Source organism: Peromyscus californicus, unplaced genomic scaffold, assembly GCF_007827085.1.
Source record: "Peromyscus californicus insignis strain IS unplaced genomic scaffold, ASM782708v3 Scaffold_3__1_contigs__length_106647218, whole genome shotgun sequence".
In the NCBI taxonomy this organism is placed as follows: domain Eukaryota; kingdom Metazoa; phylum Chordata; class Mammalia; order Rodentia; family Cricetidae; genus Peromyscus; species Peromyscus californicus.
This window is the reverse complement of record NW_026294551.1, coordinates 47,616,363-47,641,591: the sequence shown is the minus strand read 5'-3', so window position 1 is coordinate 47,641,591 and position 25,229 is coordinate 47,616,363. Positions and strand designations below refer to the sequence as shown.

The 25,229-nt window shown below is 54.4% G+C and overlaps 2 protein-coding genes across 7 annotated transcripts; both read right to left on the bottom strand.

Annotated features, from left to right (window-relative positions):
* Positions 1-1,779: 1,779 nt before the first annotated feature.
* On the bottom strand, positions 1,780-10,276 carry Serpinf2 (serpin family F member 2). Of its 2 annotated transcripts, XM_052758826.1 has the most exons (11): positions 9,958-10,276; positions 9,358-9,462; positions 8,836-8,902; positions 8,628-8,666; positions 8,461-8,523; positions 7,839-8,040; positions 7,218-7,361; positions 6,866-7,069; positions 6,212-6,354; positions 3,671-3,875; positions 1,780-2,843 (listed from the first exon to the last, which is right to left on the bottom strand). In XM_052758826.1, exons 2-11 carry the CDS (start codon positions 9,366-9,368, stop codon positions 2,434-2,436), a joined length of 1,488 nt encoding a protein of 495 aa, XP_052614786.1. In that variant the 5' UTR covers positions 9,369-9,462; positions 9,958-10,276; the 3' UTR covers positions 1,780-2,433. The 2 variants fall into 2 exon arrangements, with proteins under 2 accessions (XP_052614786.1, XP_052614787.1); XM_052758827.1 differs by lacking the exon at positions 9,358-9,462.
* A 1,122-nt stretch (positions 10,277-11,398) lies between these two features.
* Positions 11,399-25,098, bottom strand: Wdr81 (WD repeat domain 81). 5 transcript variants are annotated; one of them, XM_052757095.1, is made up of 11 exons: positions 25,021-25,098; positions 21,194-24,778; positions 20,344-20,451; positions 19,908-20,098; positions 19,582-19,772; positions 18,487-18,652; positions 18,245-18,410; positions 15,961-16,647; positions 15,258-15,403; positions 14,823-15,002; positions 11,399-12,541 (listed from the first exon to the last, which is right to left on the bottom strand). In XM_052757095.1, exons 2-11 carry the CDS (start codon positions 24,768-24,770, stop codon positions 12,221-12,223), a joined length of 5,733 nt encoding a protein of 1,910 aa, XP_052613055.1. In that variant the 5' UTR covers positions 24,771-24,778; positions 25,021-25,098; the 3' UTR covers positions 11,399-12,220. The 5 variants fall into 5 exon arrangements, 4 of the variants coding, with proteins under 4 accessions (XP_052613055.1, XP_052613054.1, XP_052613056.1 ...); XM_052757094.1 differs by having other exon boundaries at positions 21,194-25,089; XM_052757096.1 differs by lacking the exon at positions 11,399-12,541 and having other exon boundaries at positions 14,867-15,002; positions 15,250-15,403; positions 21,194-25,087.
* Between the last annotated feature and the right edge of the window lie 131 nt (positions 25,099-25,229).

The window sequence follows — 25,229 nt, the reverse complement described above, 5'->3', positions numbered from 1 at the left end:
AAGTCTGGGATGTTAGGATTCTGCTGCCACTCCGGCTGCATGACTGCACATGCGAAGTTCAGGAGCTAAGCAAGGGGTCTTATGTCATCAGTGTGTGCTGGTGATTACGTGTGTGTGTGTGTGTGTGTGTGTGTGTGTGTGTGTGTGTGTGTGTGGTCACGTAATCAGCACATGCGTGGCGTAGCTCCCACCTGCACATGTTCACGGGAATCCTTAAGAAGTTGGACAGATTCCCCCTCCTCTCTGCTCAGTTCTCTCTTGCCTCCTCTCTCTCTCTCTCTCTCTCTCTCTCTCTCTCTCTCTCTCTCTCTCTCTCTCTCTCTCTCTCTCTTTCTCTCTCTCCTCTCTATATGGGCTTCTTCCCAGGCCTGGTTCTTTTGTGTCCCCCCCCCAATAAATCTCTGATACTAGGTTTTGTCGTGGCTCGTACCTCATGACCTTTCCACACAGTAACCAGCACCACTTACTATTTTTTAAAAAACAACACCCAGCACCCACATCGTGTCTCAGAACCCTGTAATCCCAATTCTAGATGATCTGATACCCTCTTCTGGGCTATAGCCATTGAATACATGTGACGCACAAAGATACATCCAGAGAAAATACTTATACACACAAAATAAAAGTAAATAGCAAAGTGGGGTGGTAGTGGTGCACACCTTTAATCCCAGCACTTTGGAGGCAGATGCAGGCAGATTTCTGTGAGTTTGAGGCCAGCCTGGTCTGCAGAGTGAGTTCCAGGAAAGGCGCAAAGCTACACAGAGAAATCCTGTCACGAAAAGCTAAAAAAAAAAGTAAATAGCAAATGTTTTCTTTAAAGTCTTTGCACGGTCCAAGAGCCCTTCGAGTTCTTTCCCCAGCTACTGACTCCCTCCCACTCCTCCCCAGCACCAAGCTCAGCTCATCCTGAACTTCTGCGCATGCGCTCAGTCCAGGCCTCGGCTCTTGCTTTTCCTCTTCCCAGCAGCCCTCCAGTTCTCTTCTCGAAACTTCTGAGGTGCTCTCCATCACTTCCTTCAGCTCCTGCTCAATGTCACCTGCTGGATAGGCCTTCCCTCCTAGCCCTGCCCGCTCCTTGCTCCACTGTTCAAGTCTCAATTAAGGGCCCTCGTCCTCTGACATTGCCCTCTGAGACCCTCACCCTCTGACACGCCACATATTCCCCTAGTGTAATATCTGCACCCCCCGCCCCCGCCACACACACACAGAAGCAGTTTAGCAGCCACAGGATCCCACACCAGTCTCTTATCCCACCCTCATTACCACCCCCCCTGCCCGGCACATTAGGGCTCCAGAGGGCTACTGCCACATGGACACAGGAGAGTCCATCAGGGAGATGTGCCTGCCCCAGAGGGCAGCCATCACCACCCACATGGACACCAGTTGTGCCTCCAGCTCCTGCTCTCCCACAGGAAGTAGCCAGTCCGGTGCCAAGGTATCCCCAACTACATCCCCCAAACCCTCAGACACTGCCAGCCTCCAGCTGTCAGCCTGCCCCCGGCTGGCGGGCGCCTGCTCCTGGCAAAGCAGCTGGGGTGTAATTAGAGACCCGTTAGCTCCCTAATTGCCAGTTCGGAGCCGTCCTTGTTACCGGCTGCCTGAGGCGCACACAGAGGGAAAGGCTAAGAGCTGAGCCAGGCTGGCATGAAGGTAGACCTAGAGAGGACTGGCATGTGGCCAGAGACCAAACGTGGCACAGAGAGGGCTCAGCGCAATCTGCCCTCTGGCTGCCTCCCAGCCACATCCACTTGCCCAGAACCGCGACGTCAAACCAGCCCGGCCCATTCATTCTTTATTCAGGTGGCATAAAAGTCACTACAAAAACTTTACAAAAGAGTCTTGGGAGCTAAAGAGGCCCTTCCCTGCCTCAGCCCCTGAGCTTCCTGAAGAGGAGGACAAGAGAGAGGAAAGGAGGGGGCTCCTGGCAGTGTTGGTATCTCCAAAGACCAGAGGGGTGACTCCGGTGGTGGGACATGGGTGGGGGCCTGGAGGTCTTCAGCAAGGTACAACAGAGTCAGAGTAGGTCAACCTCCAGCCATGGGGCACAACATCAAGGCCAGTGTCTGAGCTCAGGGTGTCTGGGGACATGTCTAAAGGTGGCCTCCTGCTTCTGCCTACAAATATGAAGATTCCCCAACTAAGTTAGGGACCGGCCTAATCCACCTCTAGCCAGAACTGTATCCATGAGTGCCCATCCCACAAAAGGTCACCCTCTGAACTCCTTTGGAAGAAATGAAGATTCCTTTTGCCTGCCTTCTTCCAGATCCCTCCCCACCTCCTATCCCCAGGAGCTACTGCAAGAGAATGGCTCCTTTCCCTGGAGACTGCCTCCCCAGGTCCCACCCTACCCCACAAAGCTGGTTGGAAAGAGTCACAGGAGTTGAGAGGCTGATCCAGATGGGGACTCAGGATGCTGCTGCCCAGGGCCCCTCCTCACTTGGGGGTGCTAAGCTGGGGGTAATCGTCATCCACGGGGGGTGCAAGTTTCAAATCAGGACCCAAGGTCTTGTCTTCGGGAAAGTCAGCTTTTTCATGCCGGAAGACCCGGTTGTCGGGGGAATCTTGCTGTTCCTGGGGCTGGGGCTGTGCACTGGGGTTGGGGTTCCTCACGCTGCCCACAAAGAGGGGCATGCCTAAGGCGTCCTCCATGATGAAGAAGAGGAAGGGTCGGTTGACAGCAAAGGAGGAGATGGACATTCGGTTCATGGCTGTGCTGGTGGCTGCGGCTGCTTCCACGCCAGCCTCGCTGAGTTCCATGGTAGACTGATGCTGTACGCTAGACACCACCAGACTCTGGTCAGAGATCCCACGCAGGTCTGGGCCCTGGAACAATTCCTGCAGGCCTGCCCAGAGCAACAGATGGTGAGTCAGTGCCGCCCCCAGGCTACCTGGACCTGTCTGGCATCCTGGCTAAAGAGAACACTTGAACCCACAGATTGATTGGCACCTGTTAAACCTTCAAGTCTCAACCTAGACACCACTTCTAGAAACCTTTTTTTTTTTTTTTTTTTAAATCAAAGTCTACACTGTACCAGTTTGATATTCTCTAGGGTGAACTGGAGAGACACACTCTGACTTACCACTCACACTAAAGAAAGTACCCGAGTCTGCTTGTGTCCACTCATTCCATTAGAGTGAGTACTTTGTACACAGTGAGTTCACAGTACTTAATGCAGAGTAGTTGCAGCATTTAACACAGTGACTCCAGCTTCTCCTCATCCCCTTTCCAAGCTAGATGATGAACTCTTTTACGATGAACTCTTTTTTTTTTTTTTTTTTTTTGAGACAGGGTTTCTCTGTGTAGTTTTGGTGCCTGTCCTGGAACTCTCTCTGTAGCCCAGGCTGGCCTCGATCTCACAGAGATCTGACTGGCTCTGCCTCCCGAGTACTGGGATTAAAGGTGTGCACCACCACCACCACCACCACCACCACCACCACCACCACCACCGCCCCGGCCCACCCTGAATTCTTTACCCAGGATTCTTTGTAGCGCTCAGGCAGCAGAGTTGTTCATCCCAATCCATCCCAGGACAGAAGGTCTACGGGAGCGTATCAATTGCTCCCATCCAGGATGCTGGGCTACCTCTGACTCAGATACACTGCCGGCTGGAGGCCTCTCCTCACAGCCCTGCCAGACCACCTGGGGCCACCCTATCCCGAGCCCCCTTACCCAGCTGGCCGAGGGTGGGGACCAGGTCCAGCTGCTGCTTCAAATGGAGTTTCGGCAGCCGCACCTTGGTGGGCTTCTCCCGCAGTGAGGGATGATACAAAGTGTCCAAGCTCAGGTTGGCCAGTATCTGAGACACGTTCCATTCAAAATGAGTGGGCATCATGACCACAAAGCTCATGTTGTTCTTAAAGGGGAAATGAGCCACCTACAGATAAGAAAGGAGAAAACATGAGGGCCAGACAAAACCTAGGGCCTGGGCCAAAATTGCTTCTGTACTTCTGAGACTTCAAGTTCAGTGTGCCTTCACTTCACCTGCAAAATGGAGTACTATCACTGGCACTTTGCAAGGTGCCATGACCAAATGGGATAATGCTTTTGAATCTCTGTGTGTGCATACACATACACACGTCTGTATGGCTGTGTGTTTGCACATGTGTGTGTGAAGGTCAGAGGTAGGCTGATACAAGTTGTCTCCCTAAATTACTCTCTATCTTTTTTTAATAAAACATCTTTTTGTTGTTGTTGTTGTTTCTAGGCACGCTTTCTCTGTGGAGCCTTGGCTATCCTGGAATTCACTATGTAGACCAGGCTGACCTTGAACTTACAGAGATTCTTCTGCCTCTGCCTCTTGAGTGCTGGGATTAAAGACGTGTGCCATCACACCCCCTACCCAGTTTTTGAACACAGGGTCTCATGAATCCCAAGCTGGCTTTGGAAAACTATTTAGCCAAGGATAACTGAACTTCTGATTCTCTTGCTCCGCTTGCCTCCTGAGTGCTGGGATTACAAAGCTACACCATCACGCCCAATTTTCGTTTTGGTTTGTTTTTTTAGACAGGGTTATGTATCTCGGGCTGTCCTCAAACTCACTGTGTAACTCAGGATGATCTTGAATTTCTTTTTAAGATTTGTTTTTATTTGTCTAGGTATTTTGCCTGGATGTATGTCTATGCATCATTGGACTTGGACTGCCCTCAGAGTCCAGAAGAGGGCATCATATCCCCTGGAACTGGAGTTACAGATGTTTGTGGGCTGCCTCATGGGGGCTGGGAATCGAACCTCGGTCCTTTGAAAGAGCAGCAAGTACTCTTAACTGACGAGTCATTTCTCCACACCAGGTTTGTGTGGTGCTAGGGGTTGAACAGAGGACTTTGTGCATGCTAGGCAAGTACTCAGCTGAGTTACGTGTCCAGCCACACTGGTGAATCTTTTAGCAGTGTCTTCCCTACAAACCGAGTTCTCCATCTGCTATCAACTAGCTATACAAACAAGCTATGGACCTTCCTGTCTGTTTCCCTATGTACGATAGGTGGGGCCTCTGGCTTTCCAAGTGCCCTGGAGAGGAGCCACTGGAAAGGGTAGGAAGGAACCCTGCCTCTCCCCTTTCTCCTTCACCCAATGAGTTTGCTGTATTTGCCAAGATTTGGAATGCGATTTTTTTTTCCCCTCTTTCAACAGGGTCTGGTTATGTAACCCTGACTATCTTCAAACTCTCAATCTTTTGAGTGCCGGGACTATGGTGTAAGCCGCCACCCTCGGGTCACAAGACCCTTTTTGAAGAATTACTGAGGTTACAGCCGAATGGAAGCCACCAGGCTCAAGACTCTTGAAGCCATGCCTCCCGGAGTTCCAGCACGGGCCTGCAGACAGGTCCTCTGCCAGGGGGAGAAGAGTGCCAGGTCTGACTGCCAGGGCCTGCCAACGAAAGGCCAGAGGAGGATGGGGAGGATGGGGAGCCAGAGGATGAAGGAACAGTGGGTAGACAGGACTTTGAGGGAGGGAGCAACAGGAAGACGAGAAGCTAAGGGGGGCTGACGCGGCCATCGTTCTCTCAACGTGAGCTAGAGAGAAGCCAAGCTGCCCACATGGCTCCTTCCTGCAGAACTGACTGTGCTGTGCCCTGCTTGCCTAGTAAAACCAACCAGCCGAGTGAGTGAGTAGGCATGGTGGCAAACACCTGGGGTCCCAGCACTCAGACAGCTGGGGCAGGAGGATCATGAGTTCAAAGCCAGCCTGTGTAAGACTGCCAGACCCTAAGACAAACAAAACTAGCCCACACTGTCATCTCAGCCACAGATGATGGGCACAAGGGTGAGTATCCCAGCCAAGGAGCCACGGTGAGGCTAGAAGCAAGGGAAGCCTTAGCTGAGACAGCTTGGTGCAGAGCTCCATCCAATCAGAATGTCTGGAGCAGTAAACCCAACCTGGCAGAATCCTCCCTGCTGAGAAGCTCTGGTGGGAACTCATACCTTCCCGTAGGAGCAGGGCCCTGGTCTCCTTGAGAGCCTCTAAAACTCCAATGCAGAGAACAGTATCTCCACAATATCTGGCACTCACAAAAGCTCTGTATATTTTCTTTGAGCAAATGAACCTCAAAGAGGCTGTGTCCTGGGTTCAGGCATAATAGACCCTTCCAGAACTACATACCCCAGAGGCCAGACCACAAAGAAAATGGGGTATTCCCTTCACCCCCGAGGTCCCTGCACAGCCTTTAATCCCCTCCCAACACCAGGCCTAGTTTGCTGGGAAAGCCAGGGTGACCTGTATCTCAGGTTGCTCCAGCAGGAACCAGCGCAGAGGGTACGACTGTGCCTGCATCATGTCCACGGGCACTGTGAACTGCTCGTCCAGGTGGAAGGAGTCTTTCTGGGTGAGGCTTGGGTCAAATTGGGTCCTCCAGAAACCTGCAGCCAGGCAGAGGGCAGGAGCCATGTAATATACGACTCGCCTCCTGCCCATCCTAGCTAGAACCCACTCAAGGAACAAGAAGTGGAAGCCAAAGCTGCTGCTGGTGGCGCACGCCTTTAATCCCAGCACTTAGGAGGCAGAGGCAGGTGGATCTCTGAGTTCGAGGCCAGCCTGGTCTACAAAGCGAGTTCCAGGACAGCCTGAGCCGTTACATAGAGAAACCCTGTTTTGAAAAACAAAGGTGAAGCCACGCCCCCAGTGCTGACACCCAGTGGAACTTAGGCATCTTCCCTACATGTAGGCTTGCATTTCTCCATCCCTCTGCAGCCCCAGTTTTCTCTCAGGCAGTCTGTCCTCCACAGCTTCAGCCAGCCTCTGAGCTTCCTCCTCACACGCCCAGACAATCCCCTGCTTCACGGCCTAGCAACCTCAGAGCAAAGCTTACGCAGCCCCTCTCAGCCTACAGGTGGGGCTGTCAGGGTGAGGGGCTTAAGAAGAACAGTGCACCATGAAAGTGGATGGCATTGAGGAGAAGCAACACGGTGTTATCTGGCAGCTCAGAGAGGAAATCCTCAATCTTCCCCTCCGTGGCCTCCTTCACCCAGTGGTTGATGTTCGCCAGGTCTTCCTCCTGATTTCCAGCCAGTTTCACAGGCTTTGCACCAAAGAGCCGTTCCGACTGCTCCAGGAAATCCTCTTTGATGGGAAACCCTGCACACAATGAGTCACAAGCTCATCCCAGGGCTGGGGCCTCCACAACCACCAGTGCTCTGCCTCCCCGAGGCTAAGCCCCTCTCCCTCACCCTTGTTCACTGGCGACAGAGCAATTCCTGGGCAGCTGACCGCCATCACCACCTACCCTTCTGCAGGTATATTCTGGCAGCCAGTCGGATTGTCCCGGGGCTTAGGTTCCGGCAGAGATGGTTCAGCAGATGGGGAAGGCAGGATCCTGTGTTCACGTGCAGCACTCGGTGCAAGCTCTGCAGCGTTTGGTTCCGGGCACCTGAAGGGGACCGAGTGGGCTGAGGCCCAGGCCACGGGTTCTTTCTTGCCTCACTGCCCACTCCCACACTCTCACATCCCCATGACGAACGTGGCCGCAGGCCACTGCTCCCCTCCCCTCCCACATCCACTGAGCTACCGGACTCTCAAATTCCGCTTTCATTTCTGCTGCTGACAAGCTGGGCAATGTACCTTCCCTCTCTGAACTGCAGTCTCCCACAGTGAGACACTCATGTCCCGGGGAAGATATTGTAGCTGTCAAATTCTTGTGCTAACATAACTAGGGGGATTTGTCAATCACCACATCCTTAGGCCGTCCCCGATCCCTGACTCACAGAGGGCGGTGACAGCTCGGGCACCTGCATGCTACCAAATAGCCATGTGTCGTCCCTGATGGAGGAACCACCCATGGACCGCCTCTGCAGCACTCAACTCCTTGGGACTTCCTAGTTCCTCTGGACAGGTGCTGCCCCAGTACCTAGTGCCAAGTGAGAGAGTGCCAGGGCCACACTCAGCGGTGACAGGACAAGGTTGGAGCTGGTGGATGTTTGGGCCACCAAGGAGAACAGGTCAGCAGTAAAAGCCATCATGGCCTGAGACAGCCTGCGAGTCTCCTCTGCAGTTGGGGGACTCTTGCAGTCTCCTGGGGACCTCTTCAGGGTAGCGTGGCCACCAAGATCCTACAAGGACAGATCAGAGGTTAGTAAGGTCAAGGGGGCAGCTTCAGAGTCTGTGTCTCCCTCACACTTCTGGTGCCACAGGGCAGCAAGGCCTTGTCCCAGATCTGAGGGGAGAGGAAGAGTCATGCTGGGGTCTTTCCCACCCTATGCCTTCTGAAGCCCTGGACATCAGTCCTATGACCACGTCTCCCCTCCCCCATCCCGCTGCTCCTGCTGATTGGCCCTCCTCCCACGTCTCCCCTCCCCCATCCCGCTGCTCCTGTTGATTGGCCCTCCTCCCACGTCTCCCCTCCCCCATCCCGCTGCTCCCGCTGATTGGCCCTCCTCCCACGTCTCCCCTCCCCCATCCCGCTGCTCCTGCTGATTGGCCCTCCTCCCTCTGGCCCCCACTTACTCTTCCCCAGCCCCACCTGATTGTACCTGGTTGCCCAACTTGAGGAGGGTAAGTGGAGGCAGCTTCTGCTGGGCCTGCTCGCTCATTGGCTGCCGAAAGAAGGAAGTAGATGATGCTCCCCATAGGTCCCCACTTGGCCCAAGACTTAGGTGAGACCCTTGGGCTCTTCCCCCACACCCTCGCTTTTGTGTACCTGCTGGCCCAGGAGATCCGTAGTGCTCACAGGGGAGAACTGTTGAGAACAGGGTGAGAAGAGACAGGGAATTCCCTCGGAGCCAACCCCTCCCTGGACTCAGCATTCCTCCCTTTCTACCCTTCTGGCCTCTCCCAAACGTGCCCCTGCCCAGCATCTTCTTCAACCTGACTGACCTCTTCCAACCCAGACCTCAGCCCAGCCTCACCATGGAGCAGGGGCTTTGCAGACAGGACAAGCTGAGCACCAGGAGCCCCCAGAGCCGCGCCATGATCCTGTATCCAGAACAGGAAGGGTTAGTTTCCACTTCACACTCAAACACCAGGCAGCAGATTGCTACCCATGGGCTCCCTGAACCCATCAGGCTACAGAACTTAGGCCCACACCCAAAACATGTTAGCCGTGGTCCCCATCCCGAGAGGTGGGGTTGCCATGATTTTTTTTTTTTCTCACTCTTATAGTTTCTCAATTAGTCTTCATTCTTTAGGCCTCACATTGTGGATGAGACCTGGGTTCAAATCTGGGATCTGCTTCTTGCCACAGGACCTTTGGCACTTCCCTTAATGCCTTTGGGCTTTACCTTGTCTTGTAAAATCATGGCAGAAGTCTTTCCTCCTCCCATGGAGAGTTGAGGACCAAAATAAGAGCCTTTGTAAACACATGAGTATGATGCCTGGCCCTCAGTGATCCACAGCTGAGAAGGCTTCCCACCCCAGAGAATCCATCTAACCTGTCGTTCATTTCTTCCAGCCTTTCTCAGGCTGCCCAGGTCCTACCCGAAGGTCCCGAGAGCTCAGCTGGGGTGGCAGGACAGCCAGAAAGCTGCTTTGTTGACCTAGTAGCAGAGCCCAATGAATGACTGACCCAGATACCTTTGGACTTATGGGAACCGCAGGCCTCATCCCAACTCTGCCCCCAAGTCTGCTCCAGGGTGCTTAGGGGAAGCCAGGCTGGCGGAGGGGGTTGTGCAAGCCTTAGCCTAGGGCTTCCAGTAAAGGCTTCCTGTCCTCAAGCCCTCCCCAGGCCTTGTCTCCAGGCCAACTCTTCTGGAGGGTCCTTCTGTTGTCCCCAGCCCCCACCTTGATGTCCAAGAGCCTTAGCCTGGGCCTCATCCTCAACCTGGGTAAATGATTCTTCTTGACAAGAACAGGCCTCTAGGTTTCGAGGTTCTAGAGGGACTTCTGGAGCTGCCCACACTTCTGCTCCCCGCCACCCTAGGCAGCTGTGGAACTGCAGGTTCCCTGAATAAGTTCAGCCAGACCCCTCGCTGAGAGGGCAGCTCCCCCCCTCCTCTGCTGCCCGAGCAGACGGCACCACCCCTCCATCCTACCTCGTCAGGCTGCTTGCTACAGCACACAGTGTTCTTCTGGACCCACTTGCTCCCCACGCTCTGCCTGCTGCAGCCAGCCCGGCCTCGCTCTCTCCTCCCACAGGACCTTTGCTCTCAGCCAACCCCCGTTCAGCTTGCTTTCTCTGCTGGTAAATATTGACCCGAACATCCGGTTAAACATTGATTTGGGGGCCAGAAGCCCCTTTCCCATCAGGACTGCTAATCCTAAGACAGTCACCCAGTACCCTGCCCGAGCCTGGAGAAGGGAGATACAGGAGCAGACAGTTGAGGAGGCTGGGTCTGGCTAGGCAAGAGGGTAGATCCAGGATGCTCAGGGGGCCTGGTAAGCCTTCTAATGACCCCTCAGCATGGGGATGATCCACGGCCAGTTAGGCTCGGGGAGGCTGTGTGACTTGACTAAGGGCACAGAACTGAGACCAGAGTCACAATCAGATTCCTGTCCCCAAATTCCTGTCTTCCCACCACAGCTGCCCCAGGGAAGGGGAGGCCTCAGGAGCCTAGAGCAAGCCTAGGATTCTGGTTGGCTACCTTTGGCCTAGGCCCCAAGACGGGGTGGAGAGATGAGACGCAGCAGAGGCAGGCCCTCCCAGGGTCCCACCTCTTCTGCAGCAACATTCACTTTCCCTACTTTCCCCAAGGATGAGGGATCTGGAAACTTGCCCGAGGCCACCCAGACCAGCTACCCCACATCCAAGGCAACCAGAGGACAATGGCTCCCTCTCTACCCTCTTGCTCTGTTCTCCACAGCCCTGGAAACGACCAGGTCTTGGCTTTCCTGGCCCTACTGCTAGGCATGGTGGTACAAGCCTATAGACAGTATCAGCACTTAGAGGGGAAAGGTAAGAGGATTGGGAAGACAAGGTCAACCTCAGCTACACATCAAGTTCAAGGCCAGTAGTTTGAGCTACAAAGACTTTGTATCAAAAAACAAAACAAAACAAAAAAGCTGTGCATAGGGACTAGAGAGGTGGTTCAGTGGTTAAGAGTATTGACTGCTCTTGCAGCGGATCCAGGTTCAGTTCTCAGGATCCACACTGATCACAATCATCCATTAACTCCAGTTCCAGGGAATCTGATACCCTCCTCTGACCTCCACAGGGTCCAGACACACATATGATGCACATACATACATACATACATGTGGGCAGAACACTCATACACATTTTTAAAAAAGTCTTTAAAAGTTAAACGTTGGGCCTGGTGGTTCATGCCTATAATCCCAGGACTTTGCTTCGAGCAGGAGGGTCATCCCAAGATTAAAATCAGCCTGAGCTACATGAGACTACTATCAAAAAATCAAAGATAAGCCATAAGCCAGACATGGTGACATATACCAGTAACCCCAGCTCCTTGGAAGGCTGAGGCAGAACTGCTTGAGCCCAGCCTGGGTAAAACAAAACACAACACAGCCTCACTCAGATCCATGGCTCTTCCAAAGAATTTATTGATCATATTTACATGGATTGCAAACAGTGAGGAGGCAGCTGGGGGCTTATCTCAGACCTCTTCTCTGCTCCAAATGGGGACTCAAGAGATGCCACGATCTTCTCATCTCCTGGGAGGGACCTGAGATGCAGAGATGATTCCTGTTGCCCTTCTCCCCAGGGGTGCTGGCGCCAAGGGCTGCCTCCCTGGCTCAAGGCACAAACACTGTGGTTGGGGTACCAAGGCAAGGCATGGATTCACTCCTGGACCAGCTGGGGCCATAACACCTCTTCCCTGGCCCCACTCCCCGTTTTACCCCCTTTTCTGGTCCCATACTGGAAAGACCTGGCCGAGTGGATACTGAAACTCCAGACCAAGCCCTTAAATTCCTAGGTCATGGCCAGCCCTCCTTAGGCTAGAATCCAGATACCATCAGTACCCCGGATAGGAGCAGTTTCCTATCCTTGGGAGACAGGGCTAGGGAGAGCTTGGCTAGAAGAAGCTGGCTAATCTCCCTTCATGTCCTGGAGCTTTCCTGTCCCCATGTGAATCAGAAGGCAGAGTTGGGGAGCAATGGGGATCATAATGCTTTTCTCTGTTCCTCTTCTTGCTGGTTAGGAACAGCATCTCCCGAGTTTCATGAATGAAGCCACTTCATGGCCTTGGAGATTCAGGAGCTGCATGATTCCAGATGGCAGGCCATGTGGGTACCCAGAGCCTGGGGCTTGCTTAGAGGGAGCTGCTGAGAGATCAAGAATGAGGAGCTGGACCTGAGGGGTGTCATCTCACCCTGCCCTCAGCCAACTCCTGCCTGGACCTAGGCCAGGAGGCGGATGATGCCATTGTCCGAGCCCAGCAGGAGGTGGCGTTTCGTGGGCAGCAAGGCCAGGCTAGTGAGTGTGCCACGGAAGTTCTCGGAACTGAGCTTCGTGGTGGCCTGAGAGGGTGGGTCAAGCAGGGAACAGATGCCAATCTTGTTGGCTACAGTGCCAGTGACCACCTCGCTGCCGTACAGGTCGAAGGTGTGGATGGGGTCGGACGCTGACTTGTACTGGTGAGTCGGCTTCTGCTCCAGCTCCTTCCAGACGGTCAGGGAATGGTCGGAAGAGGAGCTGACCAGCGTGCTGCCCTCGATGGCCTGTGGAGAGTGGGAGCAGGCAGACAGCTTCAGTAGGGGCCTGGGGATCCTGTCTACACATCAAACTCCACAACCATTCCAGAATGCCCTGAATGTAGCACTCAGAGGGCAGACCTCTGAATTCAGGTCAGCCTGATCTACACAGTGATTTCCCTAGGCCAGCCAGGGTCTGGGAGATATACAGTGAGACCTTGTCTTCAAAAGAAAAATTAGATATGTTATTAACATAATCAACATTGGCTGGGCAAGATGATTGCCATGAATCGCACAAGCCCGTAAGTCCAACACTGAGAATAAATTTGAAGCCAGCCTGGTCTACATAGCAAGCTCCAGGCCACCAGGGGGTTCAGGGTCAGACTTTATCTTAAAACACAAATAAAACAGATCAACCAAAAAAGGGAAAACAAAACAAAACAAAAAAACTTTAATCATTACTCTCATTTAAGAACTGACTCTACTCCAAGATAGGCAGGACTATATAGAGAAACCCTGTCAAAAAAAAAAAAGACGGGGTTGGGGATTTAGCTCAGTGGTAGAGCGCTTGCCTAGCAAGTGCAAGGCCCTGAGTTTGGTCCTCAGCTGGGGGGTGGGGTTGGGGGAGTATACGGGGCTGGAAAGATGACTTAGAAGTTGAAAGTACTTCCTAACTCTTGCAAGTGACCTGGGTTCAACTCCCAGCGCCCACATGGTGGCTCCCAAACATCTGTAACTCCAGTTCCACAGGATCTGACACTTGTCTGACTTCTGCTAGCTAGCATTGGATGAAGGTAGTGTGCACTTACACATAAGCACGCAAAACACTCCTAAAAACCAAGTGGCGGTGGCGCACACCTTTAATCCCAGCACTCAGGAGGCAGAGGCAAGCAGATCTCCGTGAGTTTGAGGCCAGCCTGATCTACAGAACAAGTTCCATGACAACCACAGATACACAAGAAACTCTATCTCAAAAAAACTAAAAACAAAGACAAAAACAAACAAACAAACAAAAAAAACCCCCCACTTCTATATATAAAATAGCTGGGTGTGGTGGTGCACAACTTTAATATCAAAACTCAGGAGGCAGAAGCAGGGGGATCTCTGTGAGTTTGAAGCCAGCCTAGTCTACATAGTGAATTCTCGGACAGCCAGGGCTATATAGAGATCCTGATAAATAAATAAATAAATAAATAAATACATACATACATACATACATACATACATACATACATACATACATAAATAAATAAATAAATGCTATATAGAGATCCTGATAAATAAATAAATAAATAAATGTAAATCCTTTAAAAAATAAAGAAAAAAAATCCCAACAATTCCGTGTAGGCATTGTGCTACACACACCCCCCTGCATTACCGCATCTACCCAACAACCTGTGAGGTACATGCTGCCACTGTCCTCTTTTTACGTTTATTTGTGTCTGTGTGTGTGTATGTGTGTGCAATGCGCATTCGTGCATGTATGCCATATGAGGGCAGGTACCCACAGAGGCCATAAGGGTGTTGAATCCCCTGGAGCTGGAGTAACAGGCAGTTCTGAGCTGCCCAGTGCTTATGCTGAGAACAAGACTCGGGCCTTCTGAAAGAGTACCTGGCACCATCCTCATTTCACATGGGAAAACACTGAGGTCCAGAGAAGCCTCAAAGAGACCTGGAATTGACACAGGATGACCGCAGAGCCATCCTGACACTTTCTTAGAATGTCCTCGGGGCTCTGGACAGAGCTGAGGGCAGCCTACATTCCCCAGTAGCATGACCTTAGCCTCCATCCATGCTGGGGAGGAGAGTTCCAGGGGTTGGGAGAAGTCCTCCCATGAGCAGCCCCAGAACTTTCTGAGCATTCCCTGAGGCCTATGACTGAATATAGAAGGCGGGAACATGATGCCCACACCTGGGCCTGCTCCTGCCCCCATCAGGACAGCCCAGCAGGGGGCATGGACTCTGCTCAGTGGTCTCCAGGCAGTAAACAGCCTCCAGGCTGAGCTTTATTTAACCTGAACTGGGTCACGGACAGGGCGTGACCCCTGATCCTCCAAGCAAGGCAAATATGGACAAGGGTTACTCATTAGAACATCTCTGTGGAGCAGCAGGGTCAGTGCTAGCCCTGGTTCCTGGCCCTAGCCTGCCTCCTATGCAAGCTGGCTCCTGAGCTGGCCTACGGGGGCCACCTTCCCTACCCAGCAGATGTCCCTGAGTAGATATAAGGGATATCAGCATAATAAACCTTTCCTCGCTCAGGCCAGGCTCTAAGCAGAAGTGAATGGAGGGACCTAAGGCAGTCAGTCACCTTGATCTGTAGAATGTCCCCCTCATGGGCTGGCCAGCCTCGCAGAACCAGGCCTGTGCGGGTGTCCAGCAGCACCATGAAGCCCGAGGAGAAGCCAGCCACAACACTCCGGCCACTGGGGCTGACCGCCAGGGCACGAACAAGCCCAGGGTTCAGCCCTCCGCCCAGTCGAAACTCATGCTGCAGGCAGAGGGAGACTGTGCTCGAATGCTAGTCATCACCACCCCCCACCCTACTGCAGTCCATCCCACGGGAGCCCACAATACCAGGAGGCCTGACCCTCCCACTCCACCCATGGAAGGGAAGTCCCTGGACTCCAGTCCATCCCAGAGCCCCCCTACAGGGCTGCCACTGCAGTGTTCCTGCTGGAGTTTCTTCCCTGACAGGCTCCTAGAGACCCCCAGCTAGAGCACAGGGAACTGCACACCTCCTGACCTGCAAGCCAGGCTTCCTGCAGTCCACAAAGCGCAAGGTGGAGTCCGAGCTGGCCATGGTGATACTGGTGTGGGGGGCAGGCATGACTGCCACAGCGGTCAGGGGCACCCGGCTATCCGAAGGTTCCACGCTGCGAAGGGTCTTCCCTGAAAAGGGGCACAGTACATTTGGGGACCCAGTGACTACCAAAGAGCCCTGGTTACTTCAACCCCCTGACTCACCCCACGCCTGCATCCCATTCCCCAGTGACCCACAGAAAATGCGAACGATTCCAGGGCACTCTCATCTGTTTCTGTTTCCATAGCCAAGCCAGGGTTCCACCCCCAAAGCAATCTCCTCTTCATACAGCATGCTCTAACCAGCTAGCACGGATGCTACTCTATTCCCTCGGCCTCCATTCATATCTCTTCAGTCACGGCAGGTGAGGCTGTGCCAGCCCTACGTGCATCCTCTCCTAACCAAAGTGTTTTGATTCTCACAGGTGGAGAGGAGATGCTTCCAGCAGCAGAGCAGCGGAGGGTAAGTTGGGGGAGCGGATTCAAACTCAGATCCCACAGTTTCTAATCCTTAACTGCTCCCATCTCACTCCATCTTCCCCTTCAAATTACACCATTATACATTTCCCACTAGGGTCCCATTCCCAGCGGCCTGGCTAAGGCACAGTAAAGCAGCCACAGAACAGGCCTCACCTGGGCCCGCTCACCTGTGAAGGGGTCCCAGACGTGCACAGCCCCATCACAGCTCACCACATACTGCGGTGCCTCAAGCTGGCCCGCGTAGAAGACACTCTTGCGGTGCTGGGCGTAGATGAGGCGGGGGGCTGTCTCACTGGTCCCATCCCCATAGTTGTACAGTGGCCAGAGGCGCACAGTACGGTCCTTGCTGCCACTCAGAAAGAAGTCCTCGCTGCTCAGGGCAGCCACACATTTGACAGCTCCTGTGTGGCCTAGAAAACTCTGCAGGCGGATCTGGTGGAAGTGGAAGTGGGCGTCCTGCTGGCTCACACCAATCTCGTATTGCCAGTATGCCAGCCAGTTCCCGCTCAGCCCGTGGGCACTCCGGGGCAGCTCCCGCTTCAGGGCGTTATCTTCACTCCTGGTGCCAAGGCCCCCACCACTCACTCCAGAGATGGGGCCCAGTGGCCCAGGACTCTCAGGTTGAGAGTCAGGGATCTGGATGCGATTTCCAACCAGGACACTCCCAAAGGTCCCTGAGTGGCCATCATCCTGGAGACAGCTCCCACTCTGAGGGTCCCATTCAGGGCCGGCACAAGGCACACTGGGCTCCATGCTGGCTGGGTTTCGAGCGCTCGGGCTGATGCTTTCCAGATATAATCCTGCCAGCTCCCCGACTAACTCGTGGTTGGGGATGATCTTCCGGATGATGTCACCTGCATGGGAGTGGGAAAGGTCCCAAGATCAGGGAAGATGACAGGCAGCTGCTACCACCTAAGGTAGCAGGGCTTAAGGTAGTGACTAGGCTGCTCGGGGCAATTAAGTTCCTGTCTTTGAGCCTGAGGTTCCCCCCCCCCCCAAAACCAGTTTCCTTTATCGATACATAGACATAGGTGCTGTCTCTATAGAGACAGACACGCATGCCAGGCACCATACTGGCAACGGACACAGAATGATGACTAAGACAGATGTGTCCTGCCTCTTGGAGCTCAGGATTCTGTAGGAGTAATAGCATACACAATGGCAAGGCGCATCCTATTCAGAGTGAAACCCAGTACAGTGCCCATCCCATAAGGGAGGCCACAAAAATGGCAGGCCGTCCATTCCTTTGCAGATAGCTTCTGGAGACCATCGTATTCCCCAAGTCCCCAGACTTGTATGGCCCAGCACTCGGGAGGCAGAGGCAGGTGGATCTCTGTGAGTTCGAGGCCAGCCTGGTCTACAGAGCGAGTTCCAGGACAGCCAGAGCTACACAGAGAAACCTTGTCTCAAAAAACCAAATAAAAAAAATAAAATGAAAATGAAAAATAAAAAAAAACAACAACAAAAAAGCAGGCTGAACAAGCCATGGGGAACAAGGAACAAGTCAGTGTTCTTCCATGGCTCCCGCTTCAGCTCCTGCCTCAAGTCCCTGCCCTGACTTCCCCCAGCGACAGCATGTGACCCTGAGAGCTGTAAAAGGAAATAAACCCTTTCCTCCCCAAGTTGCTTTTGGTTGTGATGTTCTACCATGATGTTCAACAGAAACGCTAACTAGGCTGGGTGGTGGTGGTGCACGCCTTTAATCCCAGTACTCAGGGGGCAGAGCCAGGTGGATCTCTGTGAGTTCGAGGCCAGCCAGAGTGAGTTACAGGACAGCCAGGGCTACACACAGAGAAACCCTGCCTCGAACAATCAAAAAAACCCAAAAACAAACAAATAACCTAACTAAGATTATCACCATGGAAACTGGGGTCTGAGGCCCAATCGGTTTGGTGTGATTCTGAAAGCACTATGCTTAAAATCTACTGTGAGCTGGGGGTGGTGGTGCATGTCTGTAATCCCAGCACACAGGAGGCAGATGCAGAGGCAGGGGGATGGAAAAGATGAGGCTATGCAGGAAGAGTCCATCTTTAAAAAATAAAAACAAGAGCTAGAGATGACCATCAGGCAGAGGGACCTGTTACCAGACTCAGCACCTGAGTTCAATCCACAGCACCACAGTGGAAGGAGCAAACTAACCCCTAACGTTTTTCTCTCACTTCCACACACATGCCAGGGCATGCGTGCACCCACACTCACACACATCATATACACACACAAAATATTTTTTTTAAGAAAATGAAGAACCATGAGTGGTGGCACAAGCCTATAATGTCAGCAGTAGACAGGTAGGAGCAGACAAATCCAGAGTTAAGGGCTAAATAAAACACTGTATCCAAAAAAAAAAAAAAAAAGAACCCACTGCTGACTCTGGAAGTGAAAGCATCGGGGCCCGCCCCAGGGAAGCGATGTAGTCACCAACGCTGTGCAAAGGAACGTGATGGGCAATACCCAACAGGCAGGAGAAGGGCACGTAGATTGTGTACGCCATTTCCAGGGTGAACACCTTCTGCAGCTCTTCCAGCAGGGTGGGGTCCACTGGCCGTCGATGCCCATCAGAGAAGGTGGCTTCTGGCAGCTGGCCCTCAGTACAGCCCTTAGGATCCAGCTGCAGATCCTGCAGGCGGGAAGCCCGGGGAGTCAGTGAGTCCACAGCCCTGGCCTGGCCTGCCCAGCCCAGACACTCTGTCTACCTGCTGCCGGAGCTCATGCACGTGAGAGAAGACTTGGAAGAAGGTGGCCACAGGCTCACTCAGATGCTGCTGAACCATCTCCTGCCCGATGCGCAGGCAGATGAGGGCGATGAGGCTAACGGTCTTCACGCACAGGACAGTCCGGGCCTGGGCCCCACTTGGGAACCTAGAAACAGAGCTCGTGAGTTCCAAGCCCTTCCCTGAAGGACTTGACCAGTCCACCAAGAATTTCAAATAAAAGGAGCTGTGAGGGTGACCAGTTCACACCAGATAAGGAAATGGAGGCACAGGAAAACAGTGTGGCTTCCTTGGGGTTAGAGTTAGGATAGAACATGAACTTTCTTTTTTTTAAAATGTGTATGGGTGTTTTTCTTGCATGTGTCTGTTCCAATGCATGCAGTGCCCACAGAGACCAGACGAGGGCATCAGATCCCTGGAACTGGAGTTACAGAGGGTTGTGAGCCACCATGTGGGTGCTGGGAATCTAACCTGGGTCCCCGGGAAGAGTAGCCAGTGCTCTTAAACCCTGAGCCATTCTTTCCAGCCCCTATTTTTGCTTTTCTAAGGTGCTGGAGCGCAAATGTAGCATTTCCTGCAGGCTGGGAAAGGGTCCTTTCACCAAGCCACACCCACAACCCAAAGCCAGGACTCTTTCCTTTTCTTTTTCTCTTTTTTTTTTTTTGGTTTTTCAAGACAAGGTTTCTCTGTGTAGCTTTGGAGCCTGTCCTGGAACTTACTTTGTAGACCAGGCTGGCCTGAACTCACTGAGATCCGCCTGGCTCTGCCTCCCAAGTGCTGGGATTAATGGCATGTGCCACCCACCTCCAGGCTCCTTTCTTTTTTTATTTTAAAGACAGAGTCTTACTATGTAGCCTTAGCTAGCCTGGAGCTCTCGCTATGTAGACCAGGTTGGCCTCAAACTCACAGAAATTTCCCCTCGTCTGGGTGCTGGAATTGACGGCCTGTGCCACCACACACAGGATTGGAACCACAACTCTTAACACCAAGACTACTATTATCTCCTTTTCCCTGAGCTTCCCAGCTCCTCCTGGGGACCCCTCAGCCAGGTGGCTCTCCCATGGAGCAGGGGCCTACCCTGTGACAAGGGAGGTGAGGAAGCTGAGCACAGGCAGCAAGACCTCATGGCTGATGCGGGGCAGAATGTCCATGAGGGTGGTGTCGGAGAGGTACACGATGATCTTCTGGGTCAGCGTCACCGCCGCCAGCAGCCCTGCCTCCTTGCGGCTGTTCAGTCGGCTGGGGCTTGAGCTGTTCCCTGGGGTCACCTGGGAATAAATAAAAAATAAATAGAATAAATGAGGGCCAGGCCACCCCACAGACCTCCTGGAACCCCAGAGATTGGGGGTCAGTCCTTGGGCCCTTAGCCTCCCCACCCCAGGCCTGCTGAACCAGCAACTGACCAGGTAGCTGATGTAGGGCAGGTACTGGTAGGTAAGAACAGGTTCTCCATACAGGTGGGCGATGTGGAGGAGACAGCTGAGCACAGGCCCCGACACTATGTCCCCGAGTACCGGCCTCTTCTGGTAGATGTTGCCCGCACTCAGTGGGGGGCTCTCCTCACTGCTGACTGTGAACTGCTGCCGAGTGGGCCCTGCCAAGGAAGGGCTTTGAGAAGCTGGTGGAGGGCAGGAGGGACGTCAGCCTTCTAAGATTGTGAGGCAACTTCTATTCATTCTAGACTGGGATCATCCCCTCTCCCAACCCAAGAAAAGAAGCAGCTCACAGGACCTGCCCCGGAAGCCATGTGAAGTTAGGGAAGGAATCCCCCGGAGAGGGCTAAGGATGGGCAGAAGCCTGGGAGGAGACCTGGTCTCCGGCACTAACCACAGGCCTTACCCACATAACAAGACGTCAGCAGGCGCAGCAGGTTCCGGGCCACATGGCGAGAGGCCACTGTGGGGCCGAGCTTGGCGGACAGCCAGCGGACCATCTTGCAGGCTGTATCTGCAGGGCAGGAGCACGCTCTGAGCTCATCGGATAACTCGACACCCTTCCCACCCCACCCTACAGCACACCCCGCCCAACTCTGGCAGGAGCTTTGCTAGGGAGCCTGACCACACTGGGCCCATCCGTGAGCCATGGTAAAGGCTGGCCTATGGAAAAATGGCTTGTCAGGCGAGACCTGCAGGGAGGTCATCCTTACAGCAATGTTCCCAAGTCCCTGAATATAGGCTTGCCCCTGGCTACCGCTCCTCTGGCCTCTCTTCAGTAAACCTTTCTGGCCTTTCACTGCCTCTCTTTTAGGACTCTGAGAGCCTCAAAGCCTTGCACACAGGCTATTCCCTCTGTCTGAAATACTCTTCCCGTTTCACACCTAGTACTGCCAATTCCCATTCAATTTTACACCTCAACCATTGCTTGCTTTTGCTTCTTAATTATTTTTCTGGTGCTAGAGATAAGCACCCAGGGCCTCATGCATACTAGGCGAGTGCTCTACCGCTAAGCTCCACCCCTACCCCAACATGTCCCTTTTAAAGATGCCTTCCCTGACATCTGAAAGCTAAATCTAAGCCCCCCCCCTTTCCACTCATATGTAGCACTAACGCATTACACTGTATCACAGACCATTTGACCTCGGATGTAAGCTCCGTTTGTGCTACCATGGAATGGGGCGGACCCATGCACAGCACAGGAAACACTAAAATGGGGAGTGGCTGACCCACACCTCCCAGGCCCAAGGACTCACCAAGGAGGATCTTCTGCTCTTTGCCTTCCGTCTGCTCTGTCAAGGGCTCCTCTTCCTCTTCTCTGTCTCTCCCGTCATCAGGAGCCACGACGGTCTCCATGGACAGCATTGTGTCAGACAGGGCGAGCTCAGATGTCCCCGTGACTTCATCCGTCTCCTCTTCCTCCTCCAAGATCACACAGCCTTCCTCCTCCTCCTCCTCCTCCTCTTCGGAGCCCTCACTTTGCTTCAAGTCCTGGCTGCTGTCACCTGACTTCAGGCTGTTCTTGTCCACAGGGGCACCCCCATCATCCCCACCCCGCTCCTCGCCCTGTGAGGTCTCACTAGTACTGCTCTTGTCACTCAGCTGGCCCAGGCTCATGGCCTCAGCCTCCTGGGGCTGTGGAGATTCGGCCACATAAAGTCCAGACTGGAAATCCTCTGTGTCCGGCAGGTCGGCTTGGTCGTGGAAGCTGACACCTGACCTGTAATCTGGGAGTCCCAGGCCTGAGGAAGCAGCAGGCTCCCCATCCATCTGAATCTCCTCCCCAAAGGCACAGGAGCCAGGCCTGGACCCTGGGAGCTCGCTTTCCTCATCCTCAGTGGTTCCAACCAGGCCTTTGCTCTCCTCCTGAGAGGCCTCCACCCCAGCTAGTACCTGAAGGACATGGGGCAGCAGGTGGATGAGGAAGGCTTGCAAGCCCAACCTCACCACCAACTGGGCCACAAAACAGTCAGTGTACAGATAGAAGCGGCCATGCAGCCGGCAAGGGCTCTCGTAGGCACCGATGAGGGGCTTCAGGAGGTACTTATTGGCATTCTTGGGGCCCAGGGCCTTGGCGACGGGTTCAAATAGGTACCAGGCTGTATACACAGCCGTGTGCTCCTCAGACATGAGGGACAGCACGAAAGGCAGCAAGATCTCCAGGCCCTCAGGAGTGATGTCAGTCAGCACTGCACCCAGTTGCTGCCACAGAGCAAACACCAGCTCCCGTCCCTGGGCCTCATCCTCCACACGCCTCGCCTGATACAACAGAATGAACTTGTGCAGCGCCGGGAAGTACGGAGGAAAGGGGACCACGGAGCTGAAGGGGCTCAGGAGCTGGGCTGGGCTGGGTGGGGGCAACCCCTGGGAAACAGGCCTGTACTCAAACAGTGGGTCCAGCTTGCCCTTCTTCACCACCACGGGACTTCTGGGTCCACTCAGCTGCAGAAGTGTGTCCAGCACAGGCTGCAGAGACACGGGGATGTCCTTGGAGTGGCGTGTGCAGAGAGCCCGAACAGCCTCAAAGCGTACCCACAAAGGCGCATCAGGCTGCAACGTCCGGACCCTGGTGGCGAACACCATCTCAGCCAACAGCACACCCAGCACCTGCATGTCTCGATGGAAGAGGCTCTGGAGGTGCACGGGTGGCCGGACCTGAGGCTGTTGGGGTACCTCCAGCTGGCTCCCTAGGCCTTTAGCCAGGAAGTTCCCCATTTTCTCCAGCTCCTCCAAGGCCTGGGTGGGACTGAAGCCTTCAGGAAGAACAATCTTCCCCTCTTCGCCCTCCCCAGGGTCCAACCCAGCAGCTCTGCTTCTGCGGCCTGGTCGAGAGCCTGAGGTGGCTGAAAAAGACAACAGGCTAGGTGAGGCTTGGCTGGAGGAAGAGCCCAACTGGTCACCTGCCTTCCCGGGGAGGGAGATGGAATCCAGAGCTTCCGTAGCCTGTTCTAAGTCATCTTCCCCTGTCATGGGTCTGTCTCTAGTCCAGCCTGTCTCACAAGGAGTGGCCTCTAAAACAAGCCTGCCCACCCCATTGATAAGTTGTCCTGGAATGTCTTCCTGGCCTGTGGCCTCCTGAATGGGCTGGACCAGTAGCCGGGGGATGAGCGGAGGCTCAGGCGCCAGGGTAGGAGCCCCCGCCAGGCGCTGGGGATGTGGCTGATCAAAGAGCTGTACTACGCCGTAGCTGGTCAGGTGGGTGTGGGCATCCACCAGGTGCAGACACACGTTCTTCTCCTTCACAGCCTCTTTGCCCTGGAGTTTGTAGCCAAAGGTCAGGTCAATCCAATGATGCAGGTCTTGGGACACCTCCCAGCTTTCCAGCAGAGCTCTATGGGCAGCCACAAACTCCCGGCTAGAACTGCACCAGGCTGGCACATCCAGGTCAGGCATGTCAGGGTGGATGGAGCAAAAGATAGAGGGATCCGTGTAGAATTCAGGGATGCACTCATCAGGTGTCCAGGTCTGCATCCGCTCCATGGAGGCAGGATACTCATGGGGCTCCCACTGTGCTCGGACATGTCCGCAGAGTACGGAGCGGGGTGTGCGCCGAGCCTTGTAGACATAGTATGTGATGTCAGAGAGGACGTCAGAGATGTGGTGAGGAACGTGAGGTGGCTCCCCACCCCCTGCACCACCGGCTACAAATGCCTGCCGTGTCATCTCATAGGTGAAGTCCAACTGCTTATCTCCCTTGTTGAGTCGGAACTTGGATTTACGCAGGTCTCGGAAGCGCCCATTGGGCGTGGTGAAGTCCACCACCCAGGGCAGCACTGGGTGATAGTTGGGATCCCCCTGGCGTCGACCTGCCAACCGATTCAGCTGCATGAGGTAGTGGAAGTTGCTGATGCGGCCATGGACCCAGTCTAGAACAAGGCCCTTGAGTTCCTTCTGGCAGGTGGAACACGCAGGTCTCCCCGCCTCCTCTTTTTCAGATTTCACACCCGTCCCATTTTTCTCTACAGAGACCTCCTGGTTCTCATCCTCAGAAGGCATCTCATAAGCACTCAGGTCCAGCCGGAGCTCACTGCAAAGCTTCTCATCCACAGCAATGTGGTGCAAAGACAGAGCCCCACAGGCCAGTCCTTGGCGGTGACAGGCATCCATGGCTCTGAGGACACGGAAGAGAATGAAAAGCACCTTGGCTTGGCTGTTGGTCAGCTTGGCAGGGCTGAAGGTAACTACATCATGCAGGGAGAACTGAACATAAGGGTGTACCACGTACAGCATCTCTGGTGACTCCAGCAAGGCCTCGGCTCGCAAAAGGCTGGGGCAGGCAGGGCTGCCCCGAGAGGGGCAGGGCCCGTCTCTGACATTTGATGAACACTGGACGGATTCACCTACTGGCAGGAAGGCGCCTCCGTAGACCCTCTGTAGAGCCTCTCTTATAGAGTCTAGAGCAGGTACAGCTGAGGGGGCAGTGCTGTGGCTATAGGGCTGCCCGTAAGTGTGGTATGCATGGCGCCACAGGTTCCGGTAATTCTGGGCAGCCACCTCCTGCATGAAACGAGTGAGAGTCTCAGGGCTACAGGACCCCTCCTCAAAGGGCTGGACTCCGCCCAGCGGGTAGGACAGTCTCCGTTTCCGCAGCCCGTGCACCTCCACTCGCGTCCAGCCCGCGGGCAGCCTCTGTACCGAGCGTTGCAGTAGAGTCCTGATTTCCGCTTCACCCAAGCCCTCGGCCCGGGGGCAGGGTCCCAGCCGGCGCTCGCGGAGACTAGCCAGCCAACGCGCGGGCACTAGGGCCACCACGTGGGTGCCCCCCGGCGCCGGGGCCAGCTGCCGGGCATCGATATTCAGATCTCGCTCCACGCTCCGGAGCAGTTCCTCCATGTCAGCTCCTGAGGATGGAGACCAGCCCTCAGATCCTGCCGTAAGAACCACTTTCCGCCCTCTGCTCCCCTGGGCCATCTGGTCCCGGCCCCCTGGGGGCAGCGCGAGGCTGAGCCTGGCCCCGGCCCTCCTCGCAGTGGCTTCCGGGGTGCCAGGCCGGGAAGATTGGGAGGGGCGAGGAGCGAGGGCTGGCGTGCAGGTGACGGGGCGAACCAGCGACAAAGGAGAGAAGGCCTGAGGATTCTCTTACCCCTCTGCAGGGTCCTGCGCTCCCGGGGCGCAGCGGGGCGGGGAGCGCGGAGCACCAGAGCTGAGCGCCACCGTGACGGGTCAGCTGATCCGGGTCATGTGATCTCCCAGACACGGAAACAACCGCACGTGTCTCTAAAGGGCCCGGGGAGACCCCGCCTCTGGCTTCTGCCCCCACCCTTGCGAACGAATCAAGATACCACATCTTCT

Excerpts from the sequence above, each read along its gene's own strand:
- Serpinf2 (XM_052758826.1), bottom strand. Across the intron at positions 8,667-8,835 it reads TGCAAAGCCCCTGCTCCATG|TTCTCCCCTGTGAGCACTAC; the intron begins GTGAGGCTGGGC and ends TGTTCTCAACAG. Across the intron at positions 6,355-6,865 it reads CAATGCCATCCACTTTCATG|GTTTCTGGAGGACCCAATTT; the intron begins GTGCACTGTTCT and ends GCCTGGCTGCAG.
- Wdr81 (XM_052757094.1), bottom strand. The coding sequence starts at position 24,848 with ATGGCCCAGGGGAGCAGAGGGCGGAAAGTGGTTCTTACGGCAGGATCT. Across the intron at positions 20,452-21,193 it reads AGAGCAGAAGATCCTCCTTG|ATACAGCCTGCAAGATGGTC; the intron begins GTGAGTCCTTGG and ends CCTGCCCTGCAG. Across the intron at positions 15,404-15,960 it reads CGTCTGGGACCCCTTCACAG|GGAAGACCCTTCGCAGCGTG; the intron begins GTGAGCGGGCCC and ends GCCCCTTTTCAG.